This window comes from Canis lupus, chromosome 19, assembly GCF_048164855.1.
Source record: "Canis lupus baileyi chromosome 19, mCanLup2.hap1, whole genome shotgun sequence".
Taxonomy (NCBI): Eukaryota; Metazoa; Chordata; class Mammalia; order Carnivora; family Canidae; genus Canis; species Canis lupus.
In genome coordinates, this window is record NC_132856.1 from 7,538,784 (window position 1) to 7,564,250 (window position 25,467).

General features: G+C 40.2%; 1 protein-coding gene across 2 annotated transcripts in view; it reads right to left on the reverse strand.

Annotated features, from left to right (window-relative positions):
• The window catches only part of MKRN2 (makorin ring finger protein 2), a 29,872-nt gene extending 15,640 nt beyond the window's left edge, over positions 1–14,232 (reverse strand). The window contains exons 1-2 of one of the 2 annotated variants that reach the window (XM_072785080.1): positions 14,079–14,232; positions 13,182–13,412 (exon numbers count right to left, since the gene is read on the reverse strand). In XM_072785080.1, the coding sequence (XP_072641181.1) occupies positions 13,182–13,195 (14 nt within the window). In that variant the 5' untranslated portion in view covers positions 13,196–13,412; positions 14,079–14,232. The remainder of the gene's footprint in view (positions 1–13,181; positions 13,413–14,078) is intronic. The other variant, XM_072785079.1, reaches the window with a different exon arrangement.
• Between the last annotated feature and the right edge of the window lie 11,235 nt (positions 14,233–25,467).

Sequence of the window (25,467 nt, forward strand, 5' to 3'; positions counted from 1 at the left end):
CTGAAAACTCAGAGCAAACAGTAGAGTGATCTCAAAGGCACATGCCTTGGTACTAGGTGTAAAGAGACCGAACGAGGATTTTAGACCCGCCCTAACAAAGCTTAAAAGCAAGTTTCAAAAGGACAGAGCTGATAGCGAATAACTGTCAGCCAAAACATACTTTAACATCTTTGAAGGAAGACAATAAAATACAAATGCTCAAAAACATTCACACTGGCATCCAGTAAAAAAATAAGCAGCTATGCCAAAAGCAGACAAATGTGACCCATGACCAGGAGAAAAATTAGTCAGTTATAGGAATGACAGATGATGGAATCAGTAGATAGGACTTTAAAAACAGCTACTATAAATATGTTCAATTATGCTGAGTATGAAGAGAATTAGAAAATATAAACCAAATGGAACTTTCAGAAATGAAAAGTGCAATATCTGAAATGAAGATTTCACTAGACACACTTACTGTAAATTAGACAGGATGAAAGAAAATCTCAGAAGACCTGAAGACACAGCAATAGAAACTATTCAAACTGAAGAGGAGAGGAAAAAAAAAGAACAGATTTTTGCTTCTAGCTGTGAAGGAGCATAGAACCTGCCCTCCAATGTAAAAAAGCTAGCTAACAGAACAAAATATATGAAACAAGTGCAACAAGGGAAAGCCTGGCTTTCTTCTGGGAGGCGTACCCTGGATCTCAGTGCAAGGAGGTGAGTCCTGAGCAGAGCACAGCAGTCTTGCTGGGCTGAAGAGACAGAGAATAGAGTTCAAGGAGTTGGAGGGAAGCTCTTTAAAGAGCTTGTAAATAGTGATACACACATGAAGCTGACTTTTGATAAGCCTGTCTGGGTAATTCAATGGGGGAAAAGAATAATATTTTCAAATACAAAAGATGGACATAGTACCTACATGGAAAAAAAAAAAAAAAAGGAAGTTCAAATATTATGTGTCTGCTGATGTGACCCAATATGAATTAAGTATACAACATAGCCTGTGATACATTCTAGCCAAAAACATTGAACTCGAATCCAACAAAACTCCAGATCTAACTCCTACAAAACTCCAGATCTAACTCCTACTTTATAGGAAATACAGGTGATTGGGAACAAGCTCAAAGCCATAAGGAGAAAGCAACCAGATAAATATAAAAACAAGAGGTGGTATGGACCAGGGGTTTCTTTAACAAGTGTCATGGAAGGTAGGCAAGGGGAACAGGACTCTGAAAAAAAGATTGGTGTTTTTTTAGACTTAAATTTACCATTATGACTCAACAATTTCACTCCTATTTACTCAAGAAAAATAAAAACATACATTCCTACAAATACTTGTAAATGGATGTTCATAGAAGTATCATTCATAATGGCCAGAAAGTGACAAGTTACATAATTCCTTCAACTGGTGAATGGGTAAGTAAAACATAATATATCCATAAAATGGGGTATTATTTGGCAATAGAAAGGAATGAAGTACTGATGTGTGCTGTAACACAGACAAACCTCAAACACATTAAGCGAAACGACCCAGACACAAAATACCACATTTTGAGTGATTCCATTTAAATACAGGATCAAAAAAAGGGGCAGAGGCACCTGGCTGGCTCAGTCAGTAGAGCACACGACTCTTGATCTTGGGGTCATGGGTTCAAGCCCCAAGGTGGGTATAGAGCTTACACTAAAAAGGCAGGGGTGGGGGTGGGGGGACAAATCCGTAGGAACAAAAAGTAGATAAATGGTTCCCTAGGTTGGGAGAAGGGGTAATGAGGAATGAATGACTGCGAATGAGCACAAGAGGTCATTTTGGGGGTGATGAAAATGTTCTTAAATTTAATTATGGTATTGTACAACTTTAACTTGACGAAAAATCTTTGGCTTGTATGCTTAAAATGAGCAAATTTTGTAGTATGTAAATTCTACTTTTATAAAGCTGTTGAGAAAAATTTAGGGGTGCCTGGGTGGCTCACTCGTTAAGTGTCCAACTTGATTTCAGCTCAGGTCATGATCTCAGGGTTGTGAGATCAAGCCCCACTGGCTCCGAGCTCATCAGGGAGTCTTTTTCTCTCTCTCTCTCTCTGCCCTCCTCTTGCTAGTGTGAGCTCTCTCTTTAATGAATAAATCTTAAAAAAAAAAAAAAAAAAATTAAAAAGGAAGGAGCTGGGATCCCTGGGTGGCGCAGTGGTTTGGCGCCTGCCTTTGGCCCAGGGCGCGATCCTGGAGACCCGGGGTCGAATCCCACGTCGGGCTCCCGGTGCATGGAGCCTGCTTCTCCCTCTGCCTGTGTCTCTGCCTCTCTCTCTCTCTCTCTGTGTGACTATCATGAATAAATAAATTTAAAAAGAAAAAAATTTAAAAAAAAAAAAGGAAGGAGCTGTGCTAGGTTAGTAGAAATTACATAAGGTATGTAATAACCAGATGCAATATTTAGTCTAGGATTATGATTTTTTTTAAGATTTTATTTATTTATTCATAAGAGACAGAGAGAGAGAGAGAGAGAAAAAGAGAGGCAGAGACAAAGGCAGAGGGAGAAGCAGGCTCCATGCAGGGAGCCCAAGGTGGGACTCCATCCCAAGACTCCAGGATCACACCCTGAGCTGAAGGCAGATGCACCCAACTACTGAGCTATCCAGGTGTCCCTTAGTCTAGGATTATATCTTGGTTTGAACAAACCAGATATAAAGGCATTTTTGGGGATCCCTGGGTGGCGCAGCGGTTTGGCACCTGCCTTTGGTCCAGGGCGTGATCCTGGAGACCCAGGATCGAATCCCACATTGGGCTCCCGGTGCATGGAGCCTGCTTCTCCTTCTGCCTATGTCTCTCTCTCTCTCTCTCTCTCTCTGTGACTATCATAAATAAATAAAAAATTAAAAAAAAAATAAAGGCATTTTTGGAACAAATCAGGGTGAACTGGGTATTAGGTAAAATGACATGGGAAGTTGAAGATTAACTGGAAGAAGGAGATTATAAAACACCATTTACAGTAAAATGGTGCAGTCACTATGGAAAACAGTATAGTGGTTCCTCAAAGAATTAAAAATAGAATTATCATATGACCCAGCAATTCCACTTTCGGATACAAAAAAAAAACCCCAAAAGCAAGGACTCAAGTATTTGTATACCCATATTCCTAGCAGCATTATTCCAGTAGCCAGAAGGAAGGAACAATCCAAGTGTCTATCGATGGATTAATGGAGAAATAAAATGTAGCACATACATACAATGAATTATTATTCTGCTTTATAAAGGAAGGAAACTGACACATTCTACAGCATGATGAATTTTGAGGACACTGTGCTAAGTAAAATAAGTCAGACACCAAAGGACATATACTGTATGATCCCACTTACATGAGATGAGGTTCCTATAATAGTTAGATTCCCAGAGACAGAAGCAGCATGGTGGCTGCCAGGGGCTGGGATGAGGAGGGATGGGGAGTGGGGAGTTAGTGTTTAATGGGGACAGAGTTTCAGCTTGAAAAGATGAAAAAGTTCTGGAGACGGATGGTAGTGATGGTTCCACAACAGTGTGAATATATTTAATACTCCTGAATTGTACACTTAAAAATGGTTAAGATGATAAACTCATGTATATTTTACCACAATTAAAAATTTTGAAAATAACACACAGTACATTCTCATTTTGGAAAAATCAATTTTTAAAAATACACATACATACATGAGTTTTAAAAATCTACAAATATATAATTGCACATTATGAGAGGCAATCCTTATGAGTAAGGTATATAGTAATTTTATTTTTGCAGAGCTGTATTTTTTAAAGAACTTATTTTTTAAAATTTATTTATTTATTTATTTATTTATTTATTTATTTATTTATTTATTTATTTAACAGACAGACAGAGCATAAGTGGGGACAGAGGGAGAAGCAGACTCCCTGCTGAGCAGGGAGCCCAATGTGGGGATTGGATCTCAAAACCCTGGGATCATGACTTGAGCCACAGGCAGATGCTTAACCAACTGAGCTACTCAGGCGCCCCGCTGATGTGTACATTTCTAACATTTCCACCATGAACGTACACTGCTTTTATAATAAATGGTTATTTTAGTTTAAAAAAAATAAATACATACTGGTGAGGGTAAAAAGGTAAATAAAAATGCATAGTTCAGTATCTATCTCACAATAGGTACCCCCAAAAGTTCGGCTGTTATTAAGGTGCAGTAAAGCACAATGACAATTAAGCTGACAGTTACAAAAGTGACCTGTGCCTTATCACAAAGCATGCAGATTGCTGAGGAAACACATACCATGAACTGAGACAGGGCAACATCCCAGAGGATGTCAGGCTGAAGCACAGTCTGCAAAGTAGTGGGGGTACCAATGGGAGAGAGGAAAGAGAAGATAGCAAGAAAAATGCACAGAAGGGAGGCTGTGAGGGGCTGCAAACAGGCCTGTCGAGAGACAAGGCTGGAATATCATTTAATTGTGCTTCAAGTTACCCTGGTGTCAGGGGAAATACTGATGAGTGCATCTGAAAATGAGAGATAACAAAAGGGCCTGGAGTCAAGTCAACTTAGGAAATGGCACAGTCTAATCTTCTCAGAGATTTACACAGACAGTAGCAGAGGAAAGGTTCTAAGCATCCTGTCGTACAGAAAACTGTCCACAAGCTTTATTTATTGTGCTTTACAGATACTGCATTTTATAAACTGAAGGTTTGTTGCAACACACATGTTTACACACATGTCTCTGTGTCACATTTTGGTAATTCTTGCAATACTTTAAGCTTTTTCATTATTATTATATTTGTTATGGTGATCTGTAATCCATTATCTTTGATGTTACTATTGTAATTGTTTTGGGGTACCATGAACCATGTCCATATAAGATGGAGAATTTAATCAATAAATGTATGTGTTCTGACTGCTACACCACTCTCTCCCTCTCCTTGGGTGGCTCCCCATTCCCTGACACACAATATTGAAATCAGGCCAATAATCCTACAGTGGCCTCTAACTGTTTGAGTGAAACAAAGAGTCACACGTCTCTCACTTTACATTAAAAGCCAAGTATGTATGATTCATATTAGTGAGGAAGGTATGTCAAAAACTGAGACCAAAAGCTAAGCCTCTTGCACCAAACAGTTAGCCAAGTGGTGGATGCAAAGGAAAAGTTCTTGAAGGAAATTAAAAGTGCTACTTCAGTGAAAATACAAATGATAAGAAAGTGTGACAACCTGGGCAGCCTGGGTGGCTCAGCAATTTAGCGCTGCCTTCAGCCCAGGGTGTGATCCTGGAGACCTGGGATGGAGTCCCACATCAGGTTTCCAGCATGGAGCCTGCTTCTCCCTCTGCCTGTGTCTCTGTCTCTGTGTGTGTGTGTGTGTGTGTGTGTCTCATGAATAAATAAATAAAATCTTTAAAAAAAAAAAAAAGAAAAGTGTGACAACCTAAATGCTAATTTGGAGAAGGTTTTAGTGGTCTGGAGAGAAGACACCACCACCCACCAGCACTTAACGCCAAAGCCTAATGGAGAGCAAGGTCCAAACTCTCTTTAATTCTGTAAAGACTGAGACAGGTGAGCAAGCTGCAGAAAAGAAGTCTGAAGCTAGTAGACATGGTTCATGAGGGTTAAGGAAGAAGCCATCTTCATAACATAAAAGTGCAAAGCGAAGTACCAAGTGCTGATATAGAAGCTGCAGCAAATCATCCAGATCTAGCTGAGATCATTAAATGAAGGTGTCTATACTACTTCCAATGCAGATGAAACAGCCAGCCTTCTGTTGGAAGACGACGACATCTAGGACTTTCATAGCTACAGAAGAGAAGTCAATGCCTAGCTTCAAAGCTTCAAAGGACAGGCTGACTCTCTTGTTAGAACCTAATACAGCTGGTGACTTTAAGTTGAAGCCAGTGCTCAATTTACTATTTGAAAGTCCCAGTGCCCTTAGGAATTATGCTAAATCTCCTCTGCCTGTGCTCTATAAATGAAACAGCAAAGCCCGAATGACAACACATCTGTTTACTATGTGGTCTATGGTTTCAGTCTATTGTTGAGACCTACTGCTCAGAAAAAAACAATTCCTTTCAAAATACTATTGCTTACTGACAAAGAACCTGGTCACCCAAGAATTTTAGTGGGAGATGTGTAAGATTAATGTTGTTTTCATGCCTGCTACAACATCCATTCTGCAGCCCAGGGGTCAGGGAGTGATTTCAACTTTCAATTCTAAGAAATACATTATGTAAATCTGTAACGGCCATCTGCCATAGACAGTGACTCCTCTGATGAATCTGAGCAGAGTCCATTGAGAACCTTCCAGTAATGATGCCCCATTCTAGATTCCATTAACAACATTTGTGATTTATGAGAAGTCAAAGTATCAACATTAATAGGAATCTGGAAGAAGCTGATTCTGACTCTCACGGAGAACTTCAAGGGGCTCAGGACTTCCCTGGAGGGAACAACTGCAGACGTGACAAGAGCAAAAGACCTATAATCAGAGGTAGACCATGAAGACGTGACTGAACTGCTGTGACCTCATGATAAAACTAGAATGGATGAGGAGTTGCTTCTTATGGATGAGCAAAGAAAGTGGTTTTGTGACATCTCCTTGGTGAAGATGCTTAAAAACTGCTGAAATGACAAAAAAGATTTACAATATGACATAAAGTTAGTTGATAAAGTAGCAGAGTTTGAGAGGATGGACTCCAATTTTTAAAGAAGTTCTACTGCAGGTGAAATGCTATCAAACAGCATCACATGCTACAGAAAAATTGTTTATGAAAAAGAGGTCAGTGTGGCAGACCTCGTTGTCTTCTTTTAAGAAACTGCTGCAGCCACGCCAGCCTTCAGCAACTACTATGGCGATCAGTCAGTAGTCATCAGCATTGAGGCAACACTGTCCACTAGCAAAAAGATTACAACTTGCTGAATGCTCAGATGATGGTTAGAATTTAGCAAGAAAGTATTTTCAAATTAAGTTATGTGCATGGTTTTAGATATAATGCTATTGCACACTTAACAGACTACAGTATAAACATAACTTTTATAAGGCACTGGGAAACCAAAAAGTTCATTTGATTCACTTTATTGCAAAATTTGCTATATTGCATTGGCCTGGTACTGAACATGCACTATTTCTGATGCATGCCTACATGGTTATTACACATACCCTTCCCCAGGCTTTTTTCAGAAAAAGCCACTTGAGTTGCAGGGTGGAAGACAGATTTGGAGAGGGCTGAAAATGAAGGGGAGGAGACTGTTAGGAGGTTGCTTTGTAAAGGAGCTTTATCTATGAACCCATGTTTTAACTTATTTTCAAAAGACTTTTATGGAAAATTTCAAACATATACAGAAATAAACCAAAGGGCAGAATGAACTCTCAAGACGTCCCAGGCTGAGGCTCAAAGAGGAGAGATGACTTACATACAGAAGGTCAAACTGCTAGGGAAGGGACCCCAACTCTGGTCTTCCCAGATAGCTCTGAGCTTCTCCCACCACAGCTGACTTCCCTGTCACTCTGCCTTTGCCCTTAGTGTGGCTCCTGTCAAAACACTGTACCCTATCTTTCACTGCACTGAACTGTTATAAGCCGCCTTCCTTCATGGACCAGACTTCTCACCCTCCAGGCTACTGTGCACTTTCCCTTCTTCAATGCAGAAGACTGACTAGTGGCAGCCATACACTATGGTGCTTCCCAGTTGGAGGCCTTTGACCCAAGAGGGCTAGTGCTCTTAAACACACAGTTGGGAACATCTGGTCTCTAATGAAGAAACCTGGGAACAACTTCAGAAAGGCGTATCTGGAACATAACTAAATGCAAATGAACATAGAAAGCCTAAACCTAACCAATTACATGGCTCTGCCTGGAATTGGAAATAGGCTTGGCAACAGAAGGCAGGCAATGGTCTCTAAGGTAAGTCAGAAAGGCTCAAGAGGCCCAGACTGCCCTTTCCAGAGGAAGGATGCCAGAGAACACAAATGACAATTCATGCTGCACATCAGCTTCTGTGATGGCCCTGGAGGCTGCCTCAGCTGGAGGCCACAAGATTTGAAGACCTTCAAACCCTCCTTACTCATTAAACATAATTCCAATTTTCCTCACCTGTTCATCTGCCCAAAAGCAGAGAAAGTATTGACAAGGTCCACCTAACAGTTTCTTTTCTCTAAGGAAAATTAGAAAAGGGTATCTAGTTTTTAGGTTTCTCTTGAGTTAAGCTAGCAGAGCCACCTCTAAGTACATTAAGAGAATCAAATTTCTGAACCTACAAAGATGAGAACAGGACCCTGCAACTTAGTGACTATACAGAGGTGCCATCCCATGGCGTTCTTCCTAGGTGATCAGCTAGGTTTTTCTCAGCAACACTCCGTCAGGGTCTTCCATGAGATCAGAGGCTATACAGTAACTTGTTTTAAGGCAGCTGCAGGTGAACTTGGAAAAAAAAAAAAAAAAAAAACACACAGCATAGAACCTGACAAATTATACAAAAGAGTATTTTTTTATTAGAAAGGAACTTAAAAAAATAAGGCCTATATCAAAAGGATTTTTTATTCACAGTACCGACTTTAGTGCACAGGAAAGAGTTAACCAGCAGGTCTGAGCCTGCTATCCTTAGAAAAGCCTATTTACAAACTGGCCTCTGCCTAGTATCTGCAACTTGACTGGTAAAATGTCTGCTACATGGTTAGAAAATTTCCCTAAGTGATAAGAATGGCTCACTGTGCTTAAACTCTACAATGTGGTTTATGCTGAACATCTGCTTTCCTTCTGGGAATCTGGAATTTTGGTAGATCCTAGGCAGAGAGTGACCAGCCTAGGCACTGAATCTCTGCACATGTTGCTGCATTTTTGTTGTTGGGGGAAGAGTATGTTGGGTGACCTTTTATGGGAAGGAGTGAAGGCAGGATGTTTGAGCACAGGTTCCTCCAGATGCTTGCTACCTGTGCCTTTTTCCCATATGATCTAGCCCTGACTTCTTGCGATATCACTGTAGTAAATCTAAGCGTTCAGTACAATTATATGTGCTGAGTCCTGTGGAGTCTTTCTAGCCAATCTCTGGATGGAGGGGTGGTCTTGTGGAACCTGGACACAAAAGTACATTACACTTTAAAGAGTTTAACAATTCTTTTGAGAAATGCTATAAAACTGCATTATTTCAGTAGTCCTTAAATATGGCAATTTGTGAAGCTATAGAAGTTAAAAAAAATTCAGCACCAAGAGCCAACTCTGAATGACAAAGAGGGATCAGGATTAGTAAACTTATAAATACTGGAAGAGAACAGGCTCAAAGTGGCTATATGAACAGCTCCACAAAAGTAAGATCTAATAAATACTTCATTATAGTTTATTTTAGGGAAACTAAACAAGAAGAGTTCCTTAAAAAGGGGGGGGGGAGTGAGTGGAGGTAGGAGACAACTAGAGGTTCTTTACCAAATACTATTTGTTAACCAGGCATGAAAGAGGACAGATTCTTAGCGGTGATCCTACAAGGGTGCCTGTTATAATTCTACGGCCTCCCAGAAGTCCTTTTCAGACAACCTGCCTTTCAAACTCTACTATCTTTCTCATTAAGAAAACAAATATATATATATATATAAAAGAAAAGAAAACAAATATATAACCATCAACTAGAGCTTCTAGTTAGTTTTGTCACCTATAAACTGGTGACTTCATGCAAGTGATTAATCACTTCTGTAAGTGATTAAGCTGAGATTTAAACAGCTTCAAAAATAACCTCTAGACCACCATCAGTGCCTTCAAGAAAAGGGAGCATGAAACAAGCGTTATGTAAGAGATGAAGCCAGCCCAGTCCTATTTTTGTAGCATATGTCATCATTTCCACTCCCCAGTGACAAACACAAAACTAGCTTGAACATATCCTGCTTGTCCTTTGGGGCAGCTTGTCAACTGCTTAGAGCTATCCCTCCCCATCTATGTTATATTAAGCTTAATCCAGGCCTATTTCATATTGTACCCTGTAATGAACTTCTTAACAGCTCAATCTTCCTGATGGTCAAGCCATCCCTTATATCTTTCTAGAAGACAGAGACATGAATTGGGGTGGGGAGTGGGGGGCAGGTAGTATGAGGGGAAGTGTATTGCAGAGTAGGAAGATTTCTGGGGGACATTCCAAAAGGGTGTGTTATACTGGGTGACCCCAAAGGGCCGTTTCAGACAGTGTGGCTATTATATGTTGCAAAGGACACTGGGTTCACTTTAAGCCACAGAACCACTAGCAGCTCAAACTGCAGCTGAGGGCTGAGTCAAACAAAATCAATCTAGTTTCTTACACACCTTTCAACAGTGCTTAACTCTAGCAAAAACGCTTCTGCAAATTGTATCTGACTATATGGGTAATTTGCATTCTCATTCTCAGTGTCACTTTTCTTTACATATTTTCAGACTTAAATTCTATGGCTGTACTGCATGCAGATCTACTGAGGGGGAAAAGGGTTAATGCTGGGCCCAGTGGTAGACCTGAAATAAATATGAGAGGTAAGGCTGAGGTACAGTGTAGTGGTTAACACTCTGAAATCAGAGAACTTGCTATGTGACCTCAAGCAAGTTATTTAAATTTTCAATTTTCCCATCCATAATATAATAATTGTACTTCATAGACTGCTGTCACAGACTACTCTAAAGTTTGGCTGAGACAATGCATGCAAGTGCTTAGCCTACTACACCAAAAGTATGCTCATCTGTTGTTACTGTCTAATCGGTTAACCAACCCTGCTCGTTAGGTATTACCTTGTTCATTTTACAGATGAGGAAGTTGTGGCACAGGTGGTACCAGGATCAGAATCCAGAACTGCCCAACTCCAGAACTCAAGCTCTTCTACCACTTACTAGCTGATAGGGTCCTTTATGTCTTGTGACTTCCAAAGAATTAAAAGCTCTAAGCTTGATGCTCCTAAGGAAACAAATCCTACATCTTCACCTAGTGATGATAAGACAAAAGGACCTCTAGCACAAGAGGAAGAAAAGAAAGTGTTACTAAGCTATCATAAAGGCCTGCATCAGGGCTTTGAAAACAGATTGGAAGACTCGGGGAAGTAGTCAGCAAGAAGAACCAGCAAAAAATAATCGCCAACTTGAGATCTGGGTTAGAATGACATGCTGAGAAATCGAGAGAACAGACTGACAGCACAACTGTGTAAGCAGCCACTCTTGCCATTCCACGCAATAAACATATGAAATGTCTTTGTCATTAAACTTGCAAAACCTAGCGTTTCATATCTAACTATTGGAGAGACATCTGTGTATCAGAATAGAAGCAAAACTATAACATTTTGTGCTGCTATTAATATTAAGTATGTACATCACATCCCGCAGCCAGGAAAACAAAGCAAAAAACACTGCACCCTCAGATAAATCAGAAACATCTGAGCACCCCATTAAAATCCAGTCCCCAAAATAAACTGTATCTTGAACATTTCCTTTGAGTTATCAATGTCTGGAGATAAGACTTTAGTGAAAAAGATCATAGAGTGAGAAGCTTTTCCACCATGAAATACTAATATAAACTTGATATTCTAGGTAATATTGCTGTTTTTTTCATTTAAATGTGTTCTGTGGGGACGCCTGGGTGGCTCAGCGTTGAGCACCTGCCTCTGGCCCACGGCGGGATCCTGGAATCCCGGGATCAAGTTCCATATCAGGCTCCCTGCATGGAGCCTGCTTCTCTCTCTGCCTATGTCTCTGCCTCTCTCTCTGTCTCTCATGAATAAGTAAGTAAAATCTTAAAAAAAAAAAAAAAAAGTGTTTTTCAGCTCAGGTCGTGATCGCGGCATCCAGGGATCCAGCGCCATGTTGGATCTCAGCAAGGAGTCTGCTCCAGATTCTCTCCCTCAGCCCTTGCCCCAGCTTGTGCACATGGGTACTCTCTTTCAAATAAATCAGTCTTAAAAAAAAAAAAAAAAAAAAGTGTTCTGTTTTTTATTTAGTGAGGCAATCCTTGTGAAATTTGACTCCTTCACACCCTTTTGCAAGTAAACTTCTTTTACTTTCTATGGTTTTGCACACATTTTCCTTTCATATGCACATGTGAAGAGCTTTAAAAATTCCTGCAGTGAAGAAACTTTGGCAACTCCCAAGTTTATTTGGAGGCCATCCAGTCAAAGTATAGACACTGATGCCACACGTTGGCCACTTAGAAGCTGAATGACCTGGAGCAATCACTTCAGTGCTGAGCCTCAGTTTCACAATCTGTGGAACAGTGAGGATTACTGGGTTACACCTGAAATGGCTGGAGCACTCAGTACATTGTACGGGCCCCACCAAACAACAGTACTTAAACAGAAGTAATGATCCCTTTGCAACATTCCAACCCAATCTTGACTTTATGTGCAACAACATCCTGCAGGAGTCCCCCTTTTTGGGAACCACTGATTTAAAAGTCTTCAGGTTACGCCATCTCCCAATGCAGAAAGAGAAAGCCAAAATGATCCTGATTTAAGTTTTTGTTTCTGCATTTAGATATGAAGTCTCAAGTCCTTCTGAACATAAGATTTATTGTCTGTAAAACTAGATAGCACACAAGAGTTGAGATTCACTTATAAAGCATCACCAAAATGTGTGCTCTTCTTTTGTGGACACATTTTAAGAGGAGTAACCAGAATTTACTATACAATTACTCAGAACACTTGCTTCATACAAATAAAAATGATCACACACACACACACAAAGATCACACGTAGGTCTTCACAAAAGATCTTCTAGCACAAAAATAACCTAGTGAGGGGGATCCCTGGGTGGCTCAGCGGTTGCGCTGCCGTCGGCTCAGGGCATGATCCTGGAGACCCGGGATCGAGTCCCACATCGGGCTCCCTGCATGGAGCCTGCTTCTCCCTCTGCCTGTGTCTCTGCCTCTGTGTGTGTCTCTCATGAACAAATAATTTTTTAAAAATTTTCAACCCCCCCCTAAATAAAGTATTAAAAAAAAAAAACCTAGTGAAATTACTTTCTATAGACACTAAGTGCAAATTCCTGACAACTGCTTCCTATAGGCCACCAGGGCTTTGGATAAACTGAACAGTTAATATATGCTAATACTAACAGAGAACTTTCTACATAGTCCCTTCTCAATTATTCATGCTAATCAAGAGAAGTAACCACATAGATGATAAACTGTTTATTACATAATCAAACCATACGACTGGGGTTTTGGGGGGGGAGGGGCAATGTTTCCCACACAGGTTTTACCGAAACCGATTAATTATTAAAATAAAACGTGTACTCTCCAAGTAGCATCAGTTCCGTAAGACTAGGAACCCAGTAGGGAGGAGCCACAGGTTCGCGAGGGACGAGGGTGTTACACAACCAGGCTCTTATTGCCTCGCAGCAGTCACGGTGCGGCTTCCGGCTCTGGATTTTCTACCGCCTGCATCCGTCGTCGCGGTATTTCTCCTCGTCAATGGCTGTCTCGCTAAGAGTATCGCTTAATTTCTTTCCGTCTGGACGTCCTGCACTGTAAAGGGGCATCCTATCTGCCCGACAGCCGTGCCAAGTGCGGCGACAACGCGTACCGAGCACCTGGAAACAGGCTCGCAACGAACGCCACCCGCCATGATCATCTCCCGCACCGAATCCTCGCTTGCCGACTCCCCGCACGAGCAGGCGGCACCGGAGTTCCAAAACCTCCCGGGGAACAAGCCCACCTCGGGCCCCAGCTCCTTCGGGGCCCTTGGTCATCGGTCGACGACCACTCCCTGCGCGGCGTCCCCGTCTGCAAACGGCCACTGAGCTTCCCCTTCCCCGGCCCCCATCTCCCCTTCCCGCTGAACTCCAAGCCCCGGAGCCCCGCCCCCGCGCCCGCCCCCGCCCCCGCCGCGGGCCCCAGCGCCGCGCACGCCCCGCCGGCCCCCCGGCCCCCAGGCCCCCGCGCCCGCGCCGCCCGCGGATCTCCGCCCCAACACGCCGCCCCCCGCAGGCCGGCCGCCCGGGTCCCGCCGCAGCGCGCCGCGACCCGCTGGGCAACTTGGCGAGAATCCGCTCCAGCCTCAGTTTCCCTGGCGGGGAAGCGGGGTGCGCTGGCTGCCCAAGGCCGCCCAAGGCCCGGCGCGGAGCGGGGGGCTGTGCCGAGCGGGCGAGGGGAAGCCAAGGGGCCCGGCCGCCCCCGGCGCCGCGCACTGACCTGCAAGTGACCTGCTTGGTGCTCATGGTGGTCGGGCGTGAGGGCCCCCGCGTCCCAGCCTCGTCCAGCGCTCGCCGCCGTCGCCGCCTCGGCGTCGGCCCTGCCCATCCCGCGCGGCCGCGTCACGCCGGCGCGCGCCGCCCCTCCCGTGTGGCACCGTGTAGCGCCGGCGGGAAACCTGGTCGCCGTCATAATTGGTTCCGCCTGGGGGGCTGAGGCCCGGCCGGCCCCGCAGCCCCGCGCTCGGGGTCAGGCGTTTCCGAGGCCCCCGGGCGGCGCCTGCCTGGCGGGCACCCGAGTCCCCGCAGTCTTTATCCCTGTGGGGGTCCCTACGCGCCGCCCCGGTCGGGTCCTCACGGACGCCTCACTCCTCTCCCGCCTCTCCCAGACCTGCGAATCCAAACTTGCATCCTTGAGCCCGTTTCTCAGGCTCGCCCCCGCTGCTCCCCGCAGACCTCGCCTCCCCCTTAAGGAATTCCGTGGCTCGCTCGCAGTTTGATCTTTTCCAAGGTCTCCCACTCCCAAGTTTTAGTTCATTTTACGCACCCGCCCCCCCGGCCCCCGGCATTCCTCTGCTGTTCGTCTTCCATTTCCTATGGTGGATACCCAAAAAGCTACGTGGGACCTTCCCTCTGCTCCTCTACATCCTTTAGGTCTGCTCCACCCCTCCCTCCGGTGCGCCAGCTCGGCGTCCCCCGTCTCCCGGTTCCACCGCAAGCAGCCATTCCTTCTAGCCTAGGCCCAGGAGGTCACACAGCCTCTTACCTGGTTGTCCTGCTTCTGCTCCCGCCCTCTTCCAATAGGTTTTTGCTCAAGACGTATTTATATTTTTCTTGGAACAAGACGTATTTTTAAAATAAATTAATCATGAGAGACCACACACATACACACAGAGAAGCAGAAACACAGGCAGAGGGAGAAGCAGGCTCCCTGCAAGAAGCCTGGTGCAGGCCTCGATCCCAGGACCCCGGGATCAGGACCTGAGCTGAAGGCAGATGCGCAACGACTGAGCCACCCAGACGTCCCCAAAACGTATTTTTAAAACATTAAATAGGATCGTGTCACTGAGCTCCTTTAACCCTTTCAATGGTTTCCCATTGCTTTAAAAAAAATTCCTTTAAAAATTTTTAAACGTTGAGATAGAACAGTATAAAATGCGCAAAACACACGTATGCCTAGATTTTTTCACATGTGTATACACTCATAAATTCATCAGATCAAAATGAAGAACATTGTCTATACCGCAGAGGGCTCACTTACGTGCTTTCTCAGTCAATACCTCCCAAAGGTAACTGCTTGTTTTCACCTTTGTCAACACCACTAGTTTCAATTGATCTTGATCTTGATATAAATGGTATCATTCAATATGCAGTCTTTTGTCTTTTTATTTATTTATTTATTTGAGAAAGAGTGAGTGAGAGAAACCATGTGAGCAAACAAGCCAGAGAAGAGGCAGAGGAGAGGGAGAGGTCTCCCCGCTGAGCTGCGAGCCCCATGTGGAGCTTAATCCCAAGACCCTGGGATCTTGACCTGAGCCAAAGGCGATGTGTAACCAACTGAACCACCTAGACACCCCTTTTGCCTGTCTACTTTTTGGCCAACATCATGTCTATGAGATCTGTGTTGTTGTATATAGTTGTATATTATTCTTTCTTTCACTTTGCTGTAAAAATATTAAATCTTCCAATGAATGAGCATGATATATACTTCCACTTACTTAAAACTTGAAATTGTCTTAGAAATTTAGGAAGCATATTGCAAAATTCAGTGTGCAGGTCTTCAATGACTTTTATTAGATTTATTCCTAGGTATCTGGATGAGTTTTTTGATGCTATTTTATTAAAAGATTTTATTTAGGGCAGCCCTGGTGGCGCAGCGGTTTAGCGCCGCCTGCAGCCCAGGGCGTGATCCTGGAGACCCTGGATCAAGTCCCACGTCAGGCTCCCTGCATGGAGCCTGCTTCTCCCTCTGCCTGTGTCTCTGCCTCTCTCTCTCTGTCTCTATGAATAAATTTTTTAAAAAATCTAAAAAATAAAAAATAAATAAAAGATTTTACTTATTTGAGAGAGAGAGAGAGATAGGAAGAGAGAGAGCAGGAGCCAGGAGAAAAGGGAGAAAAGGGAGCAGTAGCAGGCTTTCCTCAGTGGGGAGCCTGCTACTGGCTTGATCCCAGGAGACCTGGATCATGACTTGAGCTGAAGGGAGACACTTAACCAACTAAGCCACCCAGGCAACCCTTTTGTGCTATTTTAAATGCTTTTTAAAAAAATGTCCTAATTGTTTGTTGCTTGCCCCATGCCAAATTCATTTATTAATTCTAGCATGTTGTTTGTTCATTGTTTTGGATTTTCTACACACACAATCATGCCATCAGCAAAGAATGACAGTTTTCAATCTTTATATCTTGTATTTTTTTTCTTGCCTTAGGGCACTATTGAGAACCTTCGGTGTAACCTTAAATAGAAGTGGTAATAGTCGATATCGTTCTCTTGTTCCTGAATTCTGGGAAAGTTTTTAATATTTCACCATTAATTAAAATGGTAGCCCAAGAGTTTTTGAAGTCATTTTCAAATTAAGGAAGTTATTTCTCTTTCAAGTTTTCTTAGAGTTTTTTTTTTTTAAATTATGAATGTGTCTTTCTTTTAAATCAAAATCGTTTTTTTTCAGGCAGCCCCGGTGGCCCAGTGGTTTAGCACCACCTTAACCCCCGGGGTGTGATCCTGGGGACCCGGGATCGAGTCCCACGTCGGGCTCCCTGCATGGAGCCTGCTTCTTCCTCTGCCTGTATCTCTGCTTCTCTCTTTCTCTCTGTGTCTGTCGTGAATAAATAAATAAAATATTTTTTTAAATTTTTTTAATCTTTTTTCCCCATCTATTGAGAAAACCATATTGTTTTATCATTTCTTCTGTGTTAAATTATATTGACCAATATTTAAATATTAAACCAACCTTGAATTCCTTAGACAAACCCCACTTGCCATATTATTCTTTCTATAAATCATCAGATGTTATTTGTTAATATTGTGTTTAGGAGTTTTTTTTTTTAAGGTTTTATTCATTTATTCATGAGAGGCAGAGTTATAGTTAGAGGGAGAAGCAGACTCCCCTGGGGAGCCTGATGGACTCGATCCCAGGACCCTGGGATCACAGCCTGAGCCAAAGGCAGATGCTCAACCACGGAGCCACCCAGGTGCCACCAATACTGTGTTTAGGAGTTCTGCATCCTTTTTTTGAGAGATATTGGTCTGTAGTGTTCCTTTCTAGTAATGTCCATGTCAGGTCTCAGTATTTGAAATATGCATAAAATGAATTCAGTGGCCTCTCTCTTCTCTTATCTCTGGAAAAGTCTGTGTAATATAGGTATTAATTTTTTCCTTAAATATTTGGAAGAGGGATGCCTGGTGGCTCAGTGGTTGAGTATCTGCCTTGGGCTCAGGGTGTGATCCTGGAGTCCCAGATCGAGTCCCACATTGGGCTCCCTGCGAGGAGTCTGCTTCTCCCTCTGCCTATGTCTCTGCCTTCTCTGTGTCTCTCATGAATAAATAAATAAAATCTTTAAAAAAAATAAAATGGAGAATTAAAAAAAAGTATTTGGAAGAATTTACCACTGAAACCATCTCAACCCGCAGTTTATAGGACAATATTTGATTAAAGATTTAATTGCTGTATTACATATAGGACTCCAGATTTTCTCTCTGTGTGACAGGTTTGGAAAGCTCCTCTGCCCAAACCATAATCAGTCCATTTCATCTAAGTTGTTGAATTTATTTTCATGGAGTTGTTCATATCTTTTTTAAAAAATGTCCATTAGATCTATAATAATGTCTCCTTTTCGCTATTGATACTAATATTAATGTTTTATCTCTTTTTAAAAATCAGACTAGATGTTTATCAATTTTTATTAATCTTTTCAATGAACACCTTTTAGCCTTGCTCATTTTCACTACTGTAAATGTGTCTTCTATTTCACTGATTTCTGCTTATATCTTTACTATTTCCTTTTCCCGTGTTCTTTGCAGCCAAATTGCTCATTTTAGTATATGTGCTGCCGAAGCAAGCACAAATTGCTCATTTTCTATCTTCTTGAGATGGAAGCTTAGATTACAAATTTTCTTTTTTTTTTAAGATTTATTTGTTTATTAGAGAGAGAGAGAGAGAGAGCACAGAGGGAGAGAGGAAAAAGCAGATTCCTCACTGAGCAGGGAGCCAGATGTGGGGCTTGATCCCAGGACCCTGCAATCATGACCTGAGCTGAAGGTAGATGCTGAACGAACTGAGCCACCCAGGTGCCCCTAGATTACAAATTTTCAAAAGTTCTTTTTTATGTATTTAAAGCTATACTATTCCCTCTAAGCAGCTTTTAGTTGTATTTCACGAGTTTTTATGTCATATTTTCCTTACCATTTAGTTCAAAATATCTCCTTATTCCCATTGTTATTTATTCTTTGACCTATAAGTTATTTAGAAGTGTGTTGCTTAATTTCTAAACTACTGAGGATTTTCTAGTCATCTTCTTCTTATTGATTGATTTCCATTTCTAGTATAATCCCACTGTAGAATTGTCTATTCTTTTAGTTTAGCTGACATTTGATTTATATATTTTGAAGCTTTGTTTTTAGTTTCAAACAAATGTAAGATTGCTAAATTTTCTGTTTGCCAACACATATGACTAAGAAATGTCCCTCTTTGTGCTAGTTGCATATGCGAATCACGATGGTGCTACATCAGTATTTACTACACTACTGTATGTGTAAGACACGTGTATGAAAGGTACTTCTTTCTTTCTTTTTTTTTTTTGAAAGGTATTTCTAAGAATGCTAGTAATTTCTTTCATCAGGATGGTGTTTTCAGTGAAAGAATATGTAGATCACACTGTAATGTATGTAATACACTGTGTAAAGACATATATAAAAGACGTTCCTGAGAATGCTAGTTTAAAAAGGAAATGTCTAGAAGTGTACTTTATTATTATTGTGTATTAACACAATCGTATCAACTTTCTTTCAGACACTGTTTGTGTGGTATACCTTTTTCCATACTTTTATTTTCAACTTACTGGGTGTTTTTATATCTACACTGTATTTCTTATAAATGGCATATAGTTGATTAACTTTCCAGTATTTGTTTTTGAATTAGATTATTTAGCCCACGTACATTATATCTAATAGAGTTGGATTTAAATCTACCATCTTGTTATTAATTTTCCATTTATATGATTTGTTTTTTGTTCCTTATTCTTCCTTTCTTGTATTCCTTTGGATTAAGTATTTTCCATTATTCTACACTTTTCTTCATTGGTTACACACTTTTAAGTACACATTTAAAAAATTATCTATAGGGGATCTCTGATGGCTCAGCGGTTGAGCGACTGCCTTTGGCTCAGGGTGTGGTCCTGGAGTTCTGGGATCGAGTCCCGCATCGGGCTCCCTGCATGGAGCCTGCTTCTCCCTCTGTCTGTGTCTCTGCCTCTCTCTCTCTCTCTCTGTCTCTTATGAATAAATAAATTAAAATTAAAATTAAAAATTATCTATATTTAAGTATATATTAAAAAATGCCTGGCTGGTTCAGTCGGTAGAGCATGTGACTCTTGATCTTTGAGTAGTGAGTTTGAACCCCACATTGGGTATGGAGATTACTTAAATAAATAAGTGAACTTTAAAAAATTATTCTTTAGTGATTACCCTGGACATCACAATATGTATCTAAGACTTACTAGAGTCCACTTTAAATTAGTACTATTACCAGTTCCTAAACAATGCAAAAACCCTACAACAGCTTGTCTGCATTTACTCTCCTCCCCACTTTTGTGCTACTGTTGTCATAATGTTTTATGTCTGCATATGTTTGAACACAACAACATATTGTAATAAATGTTTTAAAATTTGGTATTCTTCATTCCTTTCAATCATTTTATGTTTCCATTTAGATTCGGTTCTTTTTTTTTAGCCAGAAGAACTCTTTTAGTATTTCTTATACTGAAGATCTCCCAAGAATTAATTTTCTTAGCTTTTATTACTTGAGAAAATATTCTCCAAACTTTAAAATATTCTTTTAATTTAAAAAATTTTAGATTTACAGAAAGTTGTGAAGATAGTATAGACTTCCCATATACTTCACAACGTTTCTCCTATTATTAGTGTCTTAGTATATATGTCATCATTAATGAAACCATATTAATACATTATTAACTAAAGTCCACACTTTATGCAAATGTCCTTACTTTACACCTTTTTCTATTCCAGGATCCCATCCAGGATACTACATTGCCTCTAGTAATAATGTCTCCTTAGGCTCCTCTTGGCTGTGACAATTTCTGAAGTTCTCCTAGTGTTTGATGACCATGACAGTTTTGAAGAGTTCTGGTAAGATATTTTGTATAATATCTCTCCATTGGGATTTGTCTGATACTTTTCTCATGATTAGACTGGAATTACAGGTTTTGGAATGAAGAAGCTGGACCTAAAATGCCATTCTTAACACATCATATAAAGGGTATATACTGGGGCACCTGGGTGGCACAGTTAGTTAAACATCCAACTCTTGGTTTTGGCTTGGGTCATGATCTCAGGGTCCTGGGATTGAGCCCCACATCAGGCTCCATGCTCATTGTGGAGTTTGCTTGAGATTCTCTCTCTCCCTCTGACCCTCCCACTTATGCTCTCTTTCTCTAAAATAAATAAACAAAATCATTTTTTTAATATTTTGTTTATTTATTCATGACAGACAAAGAGAGAGAGAGGCAGAGACACAGGCAGAGGAGCCCGATGTGGGACTCGATCCCAGGACTCCGGGATCATGACCTGACCAAAGGTAGATGTTCAACTGCTGAACTACTCATGTGTCCCTAAATAAACAAAATCTTAAAAAATATATAGAGTACATATGACCAAGATGATTATCACTACTGATGTCAACCTTGGTCACCTGGATGAGGTAGTATTTGTCAGGTTTTTAACTAAAGTTTCCTTATTTCCATACTGTCCTCTTTCAAAGGAAGTCACTACGCACAGCCCACATTTAGGCAGTGGGGGTGTTATACTCCACCTCCTTGACAGTGGAGTAAATTCATAGATTATGTGGAGTTTTTCTGCATGGAAGATCTGCCTATTACTCCCGTATTTATTTAGTAATTTATGTATATCAATATGGACTGTGGATATTTATCTTAAATTTTGGCTTATAACCTAATACTAATTTATTTACTTTATTGTTCAAATTGTCCTGTTTCTGTCCACTGGGAGCTTTTTCACTTGGCTCCTGAAAATACTACCTTAATTGTAAGCTTATTCTCTTTTGAGGACTTTAGCACTATCTGGGACTATAAAAAGATGTTCTGGGCTCATCTTGTATATTACTTACTTCAATTCTAGAATTAGCCATTGCTTCAAGGAAGCCAAGTTACTTCTTTTGGAGAATGTTATTAGAAACCAAGATCCAGATGCTATCATTGTTTCTCAGTCATCTTAGCTGACAAAGCAAACAAATATATGTATGTGTGTGTACTAATTCATGTACCCATTTTTAAAAAAGGTTTTATTTATTTATTCATGAGAGACACACACAGAGAGAGGCAGAGACATAGGCAGAAAGAGAAGTAGGCTCCATGCAGAAAGCCTGATGCAGGACTCAATCTCGGACCTCGGGGATCACGCCCTGAGCTGAAGGCAGATGCTTAACCACTGAGCCAGCTAGGCATCCCTCCATTTTGTTTTTGAAGGATATTTTTCCTGGATATATAGCTTTAGGGTGATACTTTCTCCCCTAAACACTTTAAAATGCCATTTCCTGGTCTTCTGGCTTCAATTTTTTTCTGTTATAAGCCATTCATCAATCTTATATTTACATCCCTGAATGTAAAGTGTTCCTTTTCTCTGGATGCTTTTCAGAAATGTTAAGAAATTCTAGAATAGCAAATAGCAACAAATAGGGAATGGGGAGAATTCAACTTCCAGAGTTGTCACGTTATATTATTTAAAATGTCCAGTTTTGGGCAGCCCCAGTGGCTCAGTGGTTTAGCGCGGCCTGCAGCCTGGGGCATGATCCTGGAGACCCTGGATGGAGTCCCGTGTCGGGCTCCCTGAATGGAGCCTGCTTCTCTCTCTGCCTGTGTCTCTGCCTCTCTCTCTCTCTCTCTCTCTCTCTCTCTCTCTCTCTCGCTGTGTCTCTCATGAATAAATAAATAAAATCTTTAAAAGATGTCCAGTTGTCAGGTACCTGGGTGACTCAGTAGGTTAAGCATCTGCCTTTGGCTTAGGGTCCTGGGATCAAATCCCACATTGGGTTCCCTGCTCAGCAGGAAGTCTGCTTCTCCCTCTCCCCCTCCCCACTGCTCAATCTCTTTCTGTCTCTCAAATAAGTTAAAATCTTTAAATTTTTTTTTATAAATTTAAATGTCCAGTTGTCAACAAAAATTACAAAACATTCAAAGAAACGAGAAAATATGGAAATCAACGGAAACTATCCCTGGGTAGCCTGGGTGGCTCAGTGGTTTAGTTCCGCCTTCAGCCCAGGGTGTGATCCTGGAGACCCCAGATCAAGTCCCACAGCGGGCTCCCTGTGTGGAGCCTGCTTCTCCCTCTGCCTGTGTCTCTGATTCTCTCTGTGTGTGTCTCTCATGAGTAAATAAATAAAATCTTAAAGAAAAGAAAATATTTTAGGAAAAGAAACTATCCCTGAAGAACCCCAGAACTTGCATTTACTTAACAAAGATTTAAAAGTCAGCTATTTTAAATATATTCAAAGAACTATAAAGGAATCATGTCTAAGGAACTACAGGGAAGTATGAGAATGATTTCTCATCAAATAGAAAATTTCAATAAAAAGACAGAAAGTATAAAAAAGAACTAAGAAATTTTGAAGTTGTAAAGTACAATTACTGAAAAGGAAATTTTACTACAGGAGCTTAACAGTAAATATGGGCAAACAGAAAAAGAATCAGTGAACCTGGAATATGAGTGAATTGAGTTTATCTAGTCTGAGGAACATAATGAAAAAAAAGTAAATAAAAATGAATAGATTCAATGGGTATAAATGTTCATACACCTATAAAATAGGTGTATGATAAAATTTATACAAGATGAATAAGTTTTAGATATCTGCAGTACAGCACAGTGATGATAGTTAACAATAATGTATTGTACACTTAAAATTTGTTTAAGGTAGCAAATATCATAGTAAGTATTCTAAACACAAAACAACACAACAACCAAAAACCAAAAAGGAACAAGGAAACTTGTCAGTGATGGCTATAACTATTACCTTGATTGTGGTGATGGTTTCATGGGCATATACATATGTTCAAATTAATCAAATTATATATATTAGATGTGTGCACGTTTTGTGTTTCAACCATACTTCAATAAAGCTGTTAAAAAAAAAGCAAAGACTCAGAGAGCTCTGGAACATTCAAGCATACCAACATCTGGGAGTCCCAAAGAGAGGAGAAAGAGAGAAAGAGGCATGGAGAATATTTGAAGAAATAATGACAAGAAAACTTCCCCCATTTAATGAAAAATATTAATCTACACATCCAAGAAGCTCAATAAACTCCAAATAGGAAAAACTCAAAGAGATCCACATGTAGACACATCATAGTAAAACTGATGAAAGACAAAGAATTTTGAAAGTAGCAAAAGAGAAGTAACTAATCATGTACAAGGGATTCTTAACAAAATTAACAGCTGATTTCTCATCAGAAAGCAGAGAAGCCATATGGCATGGAAAGACATATTCAAAGATCTGAAGGAGAAAGATTATCAACAAAGATTTCTATATCCGGCAAAACTATCCTTCAAAAATGAAAGAGAACATAAGAACTTCCCAGATAAACAAAACTGCAAGAATTCTTCACTTGAAAACATGCCCTACAAGAAATACTAAGAAGAGTCTTTCAGGCTTAAGTGAAAAGATACTACATAGTAACTTCAATTCACATGAATAAATAAAGAGAAGAAATAAAGATAACTACATAGAAAAAAGTAAAAGCTAACATAAATGCATTCTTTGTAACTTAAAAAAAATATCCTCTCTGTTTTGAAAGACAACTGCATAAAGAATTATAAATCTGTGTTGATGGGCACATATATATAAAGATATAACTTGTATGACAACAAAGGATGGGGAAGGGAATGGTGCAATACAGAAGCAACGTTTTTGTATGCTACTGAAATTAAGTTGGTATTAACCTGACCTATATTGTTATAATTTGTTAATTGTAATTTCCAGAGAAACCAACTGAGAAAATAAATTTCAAAATATACAGTAAAAGAAATAACAAGGGAAATAAAATGGCACACTAGAAAATATATACATTCCACACAAAAGACAATAGTAATGGAGGAACAGAGGAACAAAAAAAGACACAAGACATATTGAACACAAAGAACAAACATAAATCTTATCTCATCAGTAACTAGATTAAATGTAAATGGATTAAAGTCTTCAATGGAAAGGTAGAAGTTGGCAGAATGGCAGATAACAACTATGATCTGAGTACATGCTGTTTACAAGAAACCTGCCTTATATTTAAGAGTACAAATATATTGAAAACAAAAGGATGGTGCAGATAGACAATATAGAGATATCAAAAGAGAAATGGCATGGCTGGACTAATATTAGATAAAATAGGTGTATGATAAAATTTTTACTAGAGAGAAAAAAAGGTTTTAGAATGATAAAGTGTCAATGGGTTAATTAATATAACAATTATAAATATATATGTTCCCAAAACAAAAGCAGCAAAAAATTCACAGAATGGAGGGAAAAATAGTTCAACAATATTTAAAGACTTCAAATGTTCCATCTTCAATAATTGATAGAAAAACTATATGAAAGATAAATAGAATATAGGAATAACACTATAAACCAACTAGCCTTAATGAATATCTATAGAACCTCCAACCAACAAAAATAGAATACACATTCTTTTGAAGCGCACAAGGAACAGTTTCCAGGATGGGCCATATATTAGGCTATAAGACAACTCTCAATAAATGTGAAAGGATTGAAATCATACAAAACATTTTCTCAGATGGCCATGAGATAAAATTACAAATCAATTATAGAAGAAAATTTGGAAAATTCACAGGAATATGGAAACTAAACAACACACTCCAAAATAATCAATGATTCAAGTAAGAAATTGCATGGGGAATTAGAAAATATTTTGAGATGAATGAAAATAAAAATGCAACATATCAAAACATAGAACATGCATTGAAAGCAGTGCTTAGAGGGAAATTTGTAGCTGCAAATGCCTATGTTAAAGATAAAAAAGGAAACATGAAAAGACTCTCAACATCACTTATCATCAGGGAAATGCAAATCAAAATTACAATGAGATATCACCTCACACCTGTCAGAATGGCTAAAATCAACAACATAAGAAACA